Source organism: Cupressus sempervirens, chromosome 5 (assembly GCF_028749045.1).
Source record: "Cupressus sempervirens isolate cs-2001-9-10 chromosome 5, ASM2874904v1, whole genome shotgun sequence".
Classification (NCBI taxonomy): Eukaryota; Viridiplantae; Streptophyta; class Pinopsida; order Cupressales; family Cupressaceae; genus Cupressus; species Cupressus sempervirens.
In genome coordinates, this window is record NC_143122.1 from 774,522,438 (window position 1) to 774,535,630 (window position 13,193).

At 33.5% G+C, this 13,193-nt stretch overlaps 1 protein-coding gene across 1 annotated transcript; it reads right to left on the bottom strand.

Annotated features, from left to right (window-relative positions):
• Positions 1–1,254: 1,254 nt before the first annotated feature.
• LOC149558228 (disease resistance protein RUN1-like) lies at positions 1,255–12,784 on the bottom strand. Its single transcript, XM_089830690.1, has 3 exons — positions 12,231–12,784; positions 1,766–3,598; positions 1,255–1,618 (listed from the first exon to the last, which is right to left on the bottom strand). Exons 1-3 carry the CDS (start codon positions 12,782–12,784, stop codon positions 1,255–1,257), a joined length of 2,751 nt encoding a protein of 916 aa, XP_089686816.1.
• Positions 12,785–13,193: the final 409 nt, after the last annotated feature.

Here is a 13,193-nt window from a genome sequence, read left to right on the forward strand (position 1 = left end):
TTTGGTTTAAAAGTAGTTTTACAAATATCACCTTGAGAAATTCTAATTTGATGATATAACCACTTCTTAAATCTATATTAGTGAAATTGATTGTATCTCTTAATTGATCTAACAAATCATCAATACGAGGAAGGGGATAACCATTCTTCATCATGATCTTGTTCAATGTGTAGAAATCCACATACATTATCCACCTGCCATCTTCTTTTGGTACTAGCATAAAAAGTGGTCTACATGGAGAAGTACTTGGTTGAATGACACATTTCTCAAGAAACTCTTGCACTTTCTTCTTATTTCTTCATTATCAATACCTGATAACATGTATATACCAATGTTAGGAAGAGGCACATATTGTTGCAAATGAATCTCATTTTATATCTCTCTCTTAGGAGGTAATCTTCTAGGTTCCTAAAATAACCCATCATAGTTAGACACAATCTAATTATTTCATCTTTATGTTTAGGATCATATATTTTGAAAGCATTGGATTTATCATTATCCTTATCTTTTGTAATCATGAGTACAAAAAATTCTAGCATTTACAAGTCTTTTCATTTGTTATGTGGTAATAAAAGAAAAATCAATATTCAATCAATAGGCTCTTGCAATATAATCAATCATATATTTGACCAAATGATACTTGTTCTCCTCTCTATAAAAGAAAACTTATCTATCATACACATATGGACCTACAAAAAATTCCTTAAAATATCTAGTGGTACAACATCTAACTCTACATCATCAATGGATTTAGATGTAATTACAAATTTTAGTTCACATTGTTTAGATACATGTAACTTCATATTCAAACATGCATACATGAATGAAATTGGTTGAAATAAAAGTATTTCATGGTAAAGGACACAATAATGTACCTATTGGAAAGAGTTGATAAACACAATCAATGCATGTTTGTCTTGACTTTTAATTTATTTATTTTTAGTAAATAATAATAATTAAATGTGAACAAAATTAACAATAGTCAATTACAAAATAAAAATTAATGATTAAAAATTTAAAATTTAAAATAAAACATTTTCTATTTCCCATTTGGTTCATGAATTGGAATAGGAAATAGGAATACATATTCTCATTATAGCTATATAATGAGTTTATACCTATTAAATAAATAGTTAGTATTGGAATAGCCATTCCTATTCCCAATATACTATCCTGTTCTCCATTCCTACACCTGCAACCAAACAGACCATTCCCTGTTATATAATTGTCTAAGGGAAAACTCTCTTTTAAGTCTTATAAACTTTGAAAGTTCAACTTTCTCATTGTTTTCAAATATTTATAACAGTAGGGCCATGTATAGGTACGAAGGACTAGAGGAATAACAAGGCCATTGGAGTAGTTCATGGCTACGTAGTTTCTCATGCAAACAATTGAACTCACAAAGTTCTTCGAAAACACTGGAACAAGAATGTCACTGTTATCAAATGCCTCTCTAATGTCACTACTTGCGTTGTCCTCGTTGTGCCTGCATACACGAAGTGACCCCGTACGCATGTATTTGTACTTATCAGCCATCAGTATTTCCCTTTCATCTGCTCCGTGGTACACAAAGTAGACATTGAACTTCTTCTCCACCAAGCTTCGTAAGCCGACACTTCTGCAAATTATTCAAAAATCATGTTAATCACTACTTTATCATGAGAGTAAATTTCAGACAATTCAATAGAAATATATATCTTGTTTCATTTTTCTTCAATATTGTCCTCATACATCAACTTAAACGCACCTGAATATGATCTTTTACCTGTTTAACTCCCTTCGCTGGGCTAACTTGGAAACCCAATCGTGAAAACTCTCTGGGTGTGCCGTCTTTGTGATACAAAATCTCCTAAGATTTTGTAACTTGTCTAATGGGTAATGAAGGTTCTGTAAACCGGAACAACCACGTATAAACAAATGTTGGAGTTGTGCCAAGTCGCCTATTGTGTTGGGAAGATTCCTTAGCCCTGAACATCCTCTCAAGTTCAGCACTTCCAGCTGACCTAAATTTCCTATACTACTGGGAAGATTCATTATCCTTGTGCAGTCTATCAACTTCAGCATTTTAAGTTGCTTCAAGTTGCCCACAGAGTCAGGAAGGCCTCTTAAATTGGTACAACCGTAAAAACTCAACTCCTTCAGTTGTGACAAGCAACCAAGTGTGTTTGGAAGTGTTGTGAGAGCTACACAATCGCGCAGATAAACGCATTGCAGGTTCACCATGCCGTCAACTGTTTTGGGGATACTTGTAAGGCTTGCACAGTGCTCTACACTTAAAATCCTTACTTGGGACCAACTACTATCCAGCTGGAATCTATTTGGTTTAACTAACCATGTACTCGTATCGCTGACAAATTGACAGTTTTTTATTTTTATCCATAATAAATTAGGAGCCATGTTTCCAATGTTGCCAACTACTTTGGTATTTTGCAGAGCTAGGTAGCGTAGGGAAGGCATTGTGTGCATGCTAACAAAATTTCTTACATTCTCCTCTGTGTAAGCAAGCATTTTCACTTTCTCTGCTTTATCCCTATTCAAAATTGTATGTGCCATTTTCGCTGGCAGGTACAGTCTGCTATTATTATCAGCCATCTCTTGAATCCCTCTTCCCATTCCTCGCAAAAGATCATGCATATCGAGAAGATATTGAGGGCCACTGTAGCTTATAAGCATTTTCAGCGAAAGATTCTTGAGGGCTGTTTGAACTCTGTCTGGGTATAAAGCTTCCCAGAAAGTAACGGCATCAGTTTTCCTCTCACCAGCAAAGCAACAAGCTATATCCAGAAACATTTCCTTTTCAACATGGCTAAGTCCATCATAACTGATTCGGAGGACTCTGGATATTTCTTGATTTTCCCCAATGTTATGAAGAGCTTCTTCCCAACATTGGATGTCATTGGGCTCCTTCTTATCAAACAAATGCGCTCCAATGACTTGTAGAGAAAGAGGATGACCCCGGCAGGCTCTTGCAATTCTTGTAGAAAGGTTTTTGTAGGTGAATTCTGGGAACGGCCTCAAGAAAGCATGCCAAGAAAATAATTGAAGGGCTTCGCCATTTCGCAGACCACCCATTTGAAGAACTGAATCAAGCTTAGCAAGATTGAGGATGTGTCGATCTCGGGAAGTAATGATGACTCGACTACCAAGCCCAAACCAATTGCCGTTGACTGCATTCAAGTGGCTCATATCATTCACATTGTCCAATATGACAAGAACACGAGATCCTCGTAATAGATTTTTCATCAGAGCTTTCCCCTCGGCAACACTTGAAACTTCACCACGGTAATTTACCAGTCTTCTTAGAATTGCTCGTTGCAATTCCTCAAGGGTCGTAATTTTCTGTGCAAAGAAATGAGCGTGAAACATTGCATAAATTCTATTGTAAACAGCTTTGACCAAGGTGGTTTTCCCGATGCCGCCGAGACCGCCGACTCCCACTCTCACTGTAGTGTGCCTGGAGGAAGTAAGATGTAATCTTTCGAGTAGGTCAGAGATATGCGTTTCGAGTCCCACAAGATGGAGAGGGACATCCAGCGGAGTAATCTTCAAGGTATTCAACACATCTTTCACAACTCTCTTTATCAATCGTTCTTCGTACCTGCAAAGCACCTTCCATATATTACACCTTACTAGCTGCCACTCAATATAAGGACCACTAAATTACAGAGATAGAGCCAGTTTATCGGGTTATAATATTACCAGTTTTTTGAATTTATAGAAGGAAAACGAAAAAAAATAAACTTATATATGTGGAGATGATTACAAACAATATTAACCATTCAGAATTATAAATCGACCATCACATTAAGAAATGTTCCAAAGGCAAATTACGGGTTTGTTATATAGACTAAGGAGAGCAAGTCAACGTACTTGAAGGGGGCAGTATAAAATGTTCCAAATCCCTTAAGAATGTGGGTGTGTGGGTGTCATGAGTGATTATTACCTATCAATGCTCAATTCTTAGTTTAAATGTCCTAAGTTAATCTGAGTACGTGATGCATCGTATGCACATTGCATACTGATGATTTTCCTAAATTCATAATATAAGAATCTTAAAATTCAAGTTTAGTTCGCAGTCTATTTTAGGGGCTGTTATTTCTATACAGAGATTCCTTTCTTTGTCAAGTGTAGAAGTCAGAAATGTATTGACGATGACTATACACAGAGAAGCAAAATATACTCCACTCTGAATAAAAGATTTATTTGTGTGTTAACATATTGTGCTCAACAGTTTACACATCCTAATCTATAAACAAAAACAGAAGCAAAAAAATGAACCTCTCCTGAATAGAAAACGAAACTACATTGAGAAAAGCCATCAAGATTCATAATATAAGAATCTTAAAGTTCAAGTTTAGTTCGCAGTCTATTTTAGGGGCTGTTATTTCTATACAGAGATTCCTTTCTTTGTCAAGTGTAGAAGTCAGAAATGTATTGACGATGACTATACACAGAGAAGCAAAATATACTCCACTCTGAATAAAAGATTTATTTGTGTGTTAACATATTGTGCTCAACAGTTTACACATCCTAATCTATAAACAAAAACAGAAGCAAAAAAATGAACCTATCCTGAATAGAAAACAAAACTACATTGAGAAAAGCCATCAAGATTCAGGAGGTCTAAAAATCTTAATCAAACTTATGTTTACACTTCAAATCTAGAATACTATAGACCGGGGTAACACAATTTCTATAAGAATTCATGGCAAAAAGATGGAGAGCGGAGCAGGAGCGTGAGGAAGAGTAGGTGCTGGGGTTCCTTAGGTGTTTGTGTTGGCATTTCCCTTGCATTGGTCTTCTCTTGGACGAAGTTTCTTCTTCTCTCTTTATCTTAAGTTGTGAGATGTTTGGTGGTTACACTGCTCTCTATTTTCAATCTGCTGCTCAACTTTCTTGAGTTGGGGACTTTTCTATCGGTTGCACTATTTTTGGGAGGGAGGGGTATATTTTTCATGCTTCTCTTATGATCTTCATATCACTTTGGAGGTTCAGGTTGCGTGCTTATTCGGGGTTGAGACGTCTTCTTTTAATATCTTATTGCACCTGTTACTTCGAAGGTTATCTGTTGCCCTCACCCACCAGACTTCTCTGCTAGTGAGTATTAGTGGTTGTGGAAGGATCCTTCTCCCTTTCCTCTTAGGAAGACACTCTCTCTTCTATGCCATTTGCTTGAGGGGTTCTTTGGTGTCGCTTTGCTGGGTTTGTGATGCCATTCAGTGCTTGGCTACTGCTCTTGTCTAAGTTTCCTTGCACAGTTGGGGTTTTCTTGTTTCTCTCTCATGGTGGATTTTGGTAGTGAAATAATGTTCAGTGCCCTTGTGATCATTTTCTGATGGGTGTACTCTTGTTCTTTTGGATCCATCCTTCTATGAATCCTATAGAGGTGGAGTCCGACCTTTTTGAAATGGGTTCGCTTCTGTTGATTTTCACTTGGGCTTTCTAGGTAATGGTTGGTGTCTTATTTATTCTTTATTGACGGGTTATCGTATGGAGGTGGTTGACTTCTTATTGATTGTGGCTTGTACAGATGTTATGTTGTGTTTTTCTAGCTTGAACAATCTGAACATGAGTCTCTTTTGGAGGTTTCCTTATATTTTCTTTTTCATCGTTCCTCCTTTTTCAAGAGTTAGAGTGTCTTTCAGTTTTTGGGTTTCGGGTAGCTGTCTAAATCATTATGTTTTAAATTTTAGTTTTGTGTATTTAGGGATTTGGTTCCTAATAGTTGATACTTCAATCAAAAGCTTTTTGGATCCACCTCTAGTCAATTCATTAAAAAAAAATTCCACTACAATTTTAGGTTATAGATTGATATACTCTTCAGATACTAACTACTAATAATTCATTAAAACCAAATTCTACTATAATGAAACACTGTAGATATATTGAATAGAAAATAAAAAGTGATATAAATGATTAATTTTAATATTGTAGGAAATTTATAAAAAACTTCACATTATACACTCCACTTTCACATATCTTCAACATACCAATTACACATGAAAGTGCTTTTGTTAATTTTTATTTCATTGCTTTAAAAAATTACTTCATTAATACAAAATTTAATATATTACTTAAGATTCTTAATTATACTATAGATGAGATTGCCTTGTTTGGTGTGTATCTCTTAAGAAAAAATGTGGAAGGAAATTTTGAACAATTATGCTTCTTTACATAGTTAATGTATCAATTTTGAAAAGAGCAAGTTATATTTTTCCAATATTTACTATGTTGCCCAAAACAAGATCTCAAGAATCCTAGGTTACAATATTGCTTCCCCATTGAATTCTTATCTTGACCTTCCCCTCTCTATGAAATTTGCTCTTCATAACTGCTAGAGTGACCCAATTGAAAGCTTTCAAAAAAAATTAGCAAGTTGGAAAGGGAAGCTTTTAAGTCTTGGACACAAGATTCAAATACTCAAATATATCAATTTGGGAATTTTTGTTTGCTTCATGTCTTTGTTTAGAATATTAGCTATATGGACAAAATCAATAGAAAAAAAATATAATATTTGTTTTAGATGAGAATTGAAGAAAAATCTAGACTCGCTCCTTTGAAGTGAGACAATGTGTCCTCTCCCAAGATGGTGGAAGAGATAGGTCCAAGGAAAATTGAAATTTCATAATATAGCTTATCTCTGAAGTGGGTTGGATTATTATGCAAGGCAAGAGGGAATCTAAGTAGAATAATAAAATCCAAATAAATGTCATATGGGAGAGATGATTCTTTTCTCTGTGATGTAGACCTAGTTGGTGGCTTACCTTTGTGGAAAAGTATCATCAATGTCAAAAAGGGTCCCAGAGAAGGGAGAAAAGTGATTATTGGAAATAGAAAAAAAGATAGCTTACCATTGGATAAATCATACAAAGACTCTCCTCTAATGGAAATTAGCTCTATGACCCCTATTAGATAAAAACTTACTCATATTTTTAGTTGCAATGTTGAAAATTTTATTGAATCTAAAATCATATGAAGGAAACTTTGATAGATTTTGAAAATATTTTGTACTCAAGAGGAGATGTTAAAAGGAATACTAACATAAGAAAGGAAAATATCAGAAAATAATGACTATACTACATGATTGTGATATTTTTTCTCAAGAAGTACTAGGTAGATAGATTTAGGACTATAATAGCTATGGATCTTTTGTGGTTATCCATTATTTAAAATATCTAGGAAGTGAGGGAGGGGCTGGAGTTGTTTGGAATCCTAAACAGATTCCTAAAACTTAACTATTTTTTGTGATTGAAGGTGCACAAAGAATTCACATTGTGGATAGCCTTGGTGAAAGGGGTGTTTAGTTTGTTAATAGATGTGTTCTCTATAAAGGGGACACATTATCCATTGATAACCTATTTATACATTGTAATTATGTTAATGTAATTTTAAGCCTTATTTTGTCTTCTATGTAGGTGGACTAGATTTCTCCATAATCAGTAAATTTGCTAATATATTACTGGAATTTTGTAACCCTCTCACCCACCTAATACTTAAAGAATTGGGGCACCTTATCCTCCCATTTATGGCTTGGAATGTTTTGAAGGAAAGGAATAATATGATTTTCTATGAATAGAAGAGATCTATCTTGACCACATTTCTAATTATCAAGTAATAGGTTAGAGAGTATGTAGATTTTCTATTGATAAGAAAGGAAATGATTTCTCTACCCTTCATGGTTTAAGAAAAACATAGAAATAGAGCATAAAATAGAATATAAATAACACAAATTGGTAGAATGTTTGGAAGAGGAAGAAAACTAGATGGATTCCTTCTTATAGAAGTTGGATAAAATACAATGTAGATATGTGCTCAGAATGGAACCCTAAAATATTTTTTTACAGTTAGTTTAATAAGAGTTTGAAAAGGTGATTTGAGTTTTAAGCTTTGTAAGAACCTAGGAATTAAGACAAATAATTATTTTGAGGCTATGGCTATGTGGTATAGTATTAAATGCCTAAAAGGGTTGAAGTATGACAAGATAGTCCTACAAAGAGACTCCAAATTTATTATTGATTATATCTAAGTTAAGGCTAAATGCTCATTGAACATTTATATCTTTCTAGAAGAATTATATGAATTAATTCATCTTTTTAAAAAAATTGTTACACCTTAGAATAAGGGAGTAATGTTGCACATTCTATGGAGAACTAGAGTTTGAAGTACCAAGACTAGACTATTGTGAATTTTGCAGAAAGGTCTCTTAGCTTAACATAAATCCTTGTTAAAAAAAGATGAAACTCTAATCAAGGATATTTTCTATAACTAGATCAAGAAACAAATTATGATCATATCTCTATAGTGTGCATATCATATATCTAGTATAATTAAGCATCAAAATATGATATGTAGAAAATGGACTAGGCAAGGTTAGTTTTATTTATTTGAAGAATGCTAATTATACCAATACTCCAATGAAATTCCCTAGTTCAAGTGGAAAGAAACTTTCAAAACATTTGAAAAAGATACACTAAAGTAATGATAAAATAAGGCCCTTGCTAATATTAGTACTATCAATTTTGGACAAATTTGAGGATAAAGTTTGCAAAAAGCATGAATTAGTGATGACAACTTTAAGGTGTGATAAAATTAAAATGTGATACTTATACAAACATAAAATTACTTATGGAGTATTGAAAAAATATTTTAATTGTGTTTTGTACACTTCACTAATATTGTGGTACAAAGACATGATTTATCACAAGACTCTTAATAAGCCAAACATTGCAAAAATTTATACCAAGAGTAATTTTATTTTCAAGGAGCATTTGGATATAAGGTTAATCATTAAATTTTATTATATGTGATGGAATTTTTAAATGTCCTACAACATCACCTTCATAAAACTTATGTCTGATTATGATAAGGATCATTTTCAAGGACTTTGTACTCTTACTAAGAAGATAATTGATTTTATGTCATACAATGTCTCTCAGTTGGGCCTCAAGAATGTTAGGATAATGGGTAATCCTATTTAAAATGTAGAACAAAAGAAGTGTTAGTAAACAACCAAAAATTTAAACTTATTGGAATTATTTTAGAAAGTGGGTCTTTTGAATTACATCCATGATATGAGATCTTTCAATAGTATGTTGTTGATGAAATTCATCAACTCTTAATAGTAAGGGCATGTCTCCATTGGTAGTTTCAATTTTTAGGTTACTCCTAAATTGATTGTGGAAATAGAAGGTTTGGAGTGAAAATTAGAGAGGGTGGAAAGGAAGGGAAATTCGTAACTAAAAAAATATCTGAAGAAGTTTCCTGAGAAAGGAGAAAATTCAAAGGTTGTCTCCTCCAACAATGGGCATTCTCTCTCTTTTTCCTTGTGAACTTTTCTTTGATTTCCCTTTTTGTTGTAAAATACTTCACTTTAGAGGGATACTTCAGTGTCTTTCATGGTTACCACTTACCTATCCTAAATCATATCAAAGATGGTAAAAGGATAAGTGCCCCTTTTTTTTGTTTCTTTCGTCATTGAGAAATACTATTGACAAAGGTGATAATCTTGTTCTCCATTAGGGCCTAATGTTTTTTATTCACTAGTACATTTATAGTCACTCTCCTTCTATACATGTAGGTGCAGTACTTACTAATTGTCATAGAATCCTCCTGCATAATTTGTTAAAGTGAACTTTTGATTAGTGATCCTTTCTAGGAGAATATTAAGTTTGGCCCTAATATTAAAAAAGAGGTTAAGTCTAGTAAAACCCTTGTTAAAGAGAAAATCTCAAATGTTTTTTCCTTTTTAGAAAACTCTATTGGATATTATGCTGGTGAAATCAAAAGCCCAATTAAAAAAAAAGCTTCACTAATGTAAGGAAAAACAAATCCCAAGGTGAAGGATTTAATTGAAATTGATAAGGAAGACTCAAGGGATGCAACATAATATGAGGATGGTAAGAGAGGTGAAACCTGTAGCAAAAAGAAAGAGGAAAATAGTTTGAGCTAAAGATAATCTACTAGATTATGAAACAAAATGGAAGTAAAACATAAATTTAGAAAGTAAAATTGTGATGGACACAAACTAGGAATTTTCATTGGAGGGAAATGAGGAAGCTAAAAGTATCGAGGATGAGACCTATGAGAAAATGGAGGAGGATGTTGAAGACTTGGAGAAGGGAGATTCTGTAGAGATTATGGTGAACCCAAGTAATTTTTAGGATATAAGGAACTCAAAAAATACCTCCCATGTTCCTATAGAAAAGTTAAGGATATGAGGAACTCAGAACCCAATGCATGAAAAATTGAAGGAAAATTAATGGGCTATATATTAAATATCTTCAAAATAGGGCCACTACATTAGAAAATGCTTCTCCTCATATAATTATATTGAAATATTTCAGCATCATTGTCTCTCTGTACATGATGGTCTTATGCAAAACTCAGTTCTTGGAGTGGTTAATGGGAAAAGAAGGAATAGGTATGACTTGAAAAAAAGAATCTAACCTCATGAATGAAGAGGTGGAGGATTGAAGAAAGAATCTCACATGTCTCTTTAGGAACTAAGAGGTTATAAATAGATCCAAATATTTTTCTATTATGGTTAGATGGATAATAGTTTTGCTATTTTTTTTTCCTACTCCTAAGTTAAACTCTTTTCTTTTAGTATTTTCTAATTAAAGATATTTATGGATATTAATTCTACTATCAACAAATAATGGGTCTTAGCTACTAATTTTACAAAGTTCTTGTTTCATTGAAGAACAATGGTATGGTTAATTTCTATAGTGATAGTAGTATTAAATGTCTTGGTTTAAATACTTTGGTGAAGGTTTTTTATTATTTTTCAAAGTGATGGTTGTTTCTACTTCAGAGTGTCATGGCCTATTGTTGTACTTTGATTTGATGTTGTAAGGTGACCTCTTGTCTTCAGTTTTAGCCCTTGCCCTATCATTTTTACTAAACATGTTGTATATTATATTTATTTAAAAAGTTCATAAAATATGTATTTGAGGAATATAGATGAGAAGGTAATGACACATATGTAATAGCTCTTGATTCAAATTAAGATTCCCTTATGTGTAAAAATCCCCTCCTCAAACAAATGAACTTTTAACTAAAACATAAAATAAATTTGAACTATTGACAAAAGGTTCTCTATAGATTGATTATATTTTCAAGAAATTTTCGGCCTTTTCTTGTTATTGAAATCCCATAAATAATAGAAATAAATTGACTAGAGTATTTGCAAACGACTTAAGTATCACTAACTAAGTTTGATTCTTAGGCTAAAAGTGTTAAATAGTCAAAGATGACTTACTTTTCCAATCTTAATGTTTTCTTTAGTATATGATGTTTAAGGGTGGGTGGGTATTTATAGCACATCGAATCCACATTTTTTATTTTGTGTCAGATGTAGGAACAAACATAAAATTGGAAAATTTTGCACCACTTTTCCTCAACATGCAATATATGCAGTTTGTCTTTCTAGCTTATTCATCATCTACTTTCAAGGATCAAGGATCGCATATTTGCAAGGGCTTTTAATTTTACTACTCTGCTTGAAATTACAAGCATAGAGGAAGAGCATAGAGGGGAATTTTTGAAATGCAGAAGAAAACTTTTACAAGAATAAAATAGGAATGACTCACATGAAGAAAAAGGAACAAAAAGTTATGTTATGGACAAATAGAAAGGACCCAAAAGGTTACTGTAATAGAAACACTAGAAGTGACAAAATTCTGGAAGTTCACCATAAGAGGGCTTCAAAATTTTGATCATCTAGGTAGTGAATGCTTGTTCTTTTCAAAACATTTTAAATCTAATGGTTCCAAAGATTTCTTAGTCTAGTTTAACTTTAAAAAATTAAGAAAATTAGTGGTCTCATGGGAAAAATAACTATCTCTTATACAGGACGTATAAAGAAGCAAGTGAAAAATTAAAATTTCTTTCAAATAACTTTTTAAGAAAAATCTTAAATTTAATTTTTTTACAAATGCTAGAAAATATATTGGAACAATTTCTATGATCAACCCTTTTTCACCTTTTCCTCAAAACTAAGAACTTTTATTTTAATAAAGAAGATTCTAAATAATCTTTTAACTAAACAAAATCGAGCACCCTCTTTCTCAGCTTAAGCCCCTTAAAGACCCTCACCTTATAGTCTTATCTTGGACAGATAATTGACTAACGTTTAAGGATATTCTAAACAAACAAATTATTCCACAAACGAAATGTTCTCCTTCGTTTTTTATAGTGGGTAATTGAGAAGAGGGAAGCAAACAGCTTACCCTAATTGATCTGGCCTTGTCCACCCTGAAAGAGAAGATATTTGATGAAGAGCATTCTTCCATTCCTCGATAGTTTTCTCGTCCTGCCGATCTAAATGGCTGTAATGCTTCTTGAATGCCCCTTCGAATAGACCTCCCTTTTTCTGAGGATAGCGAACATCAGAGGGCTCCACATCATAGAAGAGAGGAATGATAAAACCATTGCATCTACACATCTGGGCCGCCTCCTTCAGACACCATGTTGATTCCGCATAGTTCCTCGAAAATATGGGTATGAATATATCGCTTCTTTGAATGGCTTTTTTCAAGCTGGACTCAATTTCTTTCCCTTTCCCCAATTCTTCGCTGTCAAGGAAAACCCTGAGTCCCGCTCCAGAGAGAGCTTCGTAAAGATGGTCGACAAAAGTTGTTCTCACATCTTTTCCCCGAAAGCTGAGAAACACATTATATTTGTTGTTGACATCGAAGGGGATTTTGATGGCCGGAGGCTCATACTGATGAAACTCCTCATTCAGATCGCAGAGGATTTTTGAGGTAGAAACAGAAATCTCCATCACTTAGGCGCGGTGCCTTAAAAGGGAACTTCCATGCGGATTCAGACAGAGAGACGAAGTTCTTTGTGGACCTCTTTAAATTATTTCTAATTAGAGACCAGATGAAGAGAAACTACAAAGGTTTTTCAGTTCAATGTAGAGAAGATGGAGAAAACCGAGTGCAGTTTTCTGTGTAGTCTTGGAGAATTTTCTCACAACCAAAATGGAAGGGCCCAACCGTGTAAGACACAGATAGTTGAGTTTCTTGCCAAGTTTTTGGAGAATTTTCGTTGAAACAAAATAGAGGGTCCCAACGCGGCAAGAGAATAATTACATGAAAGTTTAAGAACTATCTTAGAAACCGCTGAGATGTTATTTTAAAGATAGAAACCTATTTTCTATGTAAGCTATTAATTATAAAGTATAATAA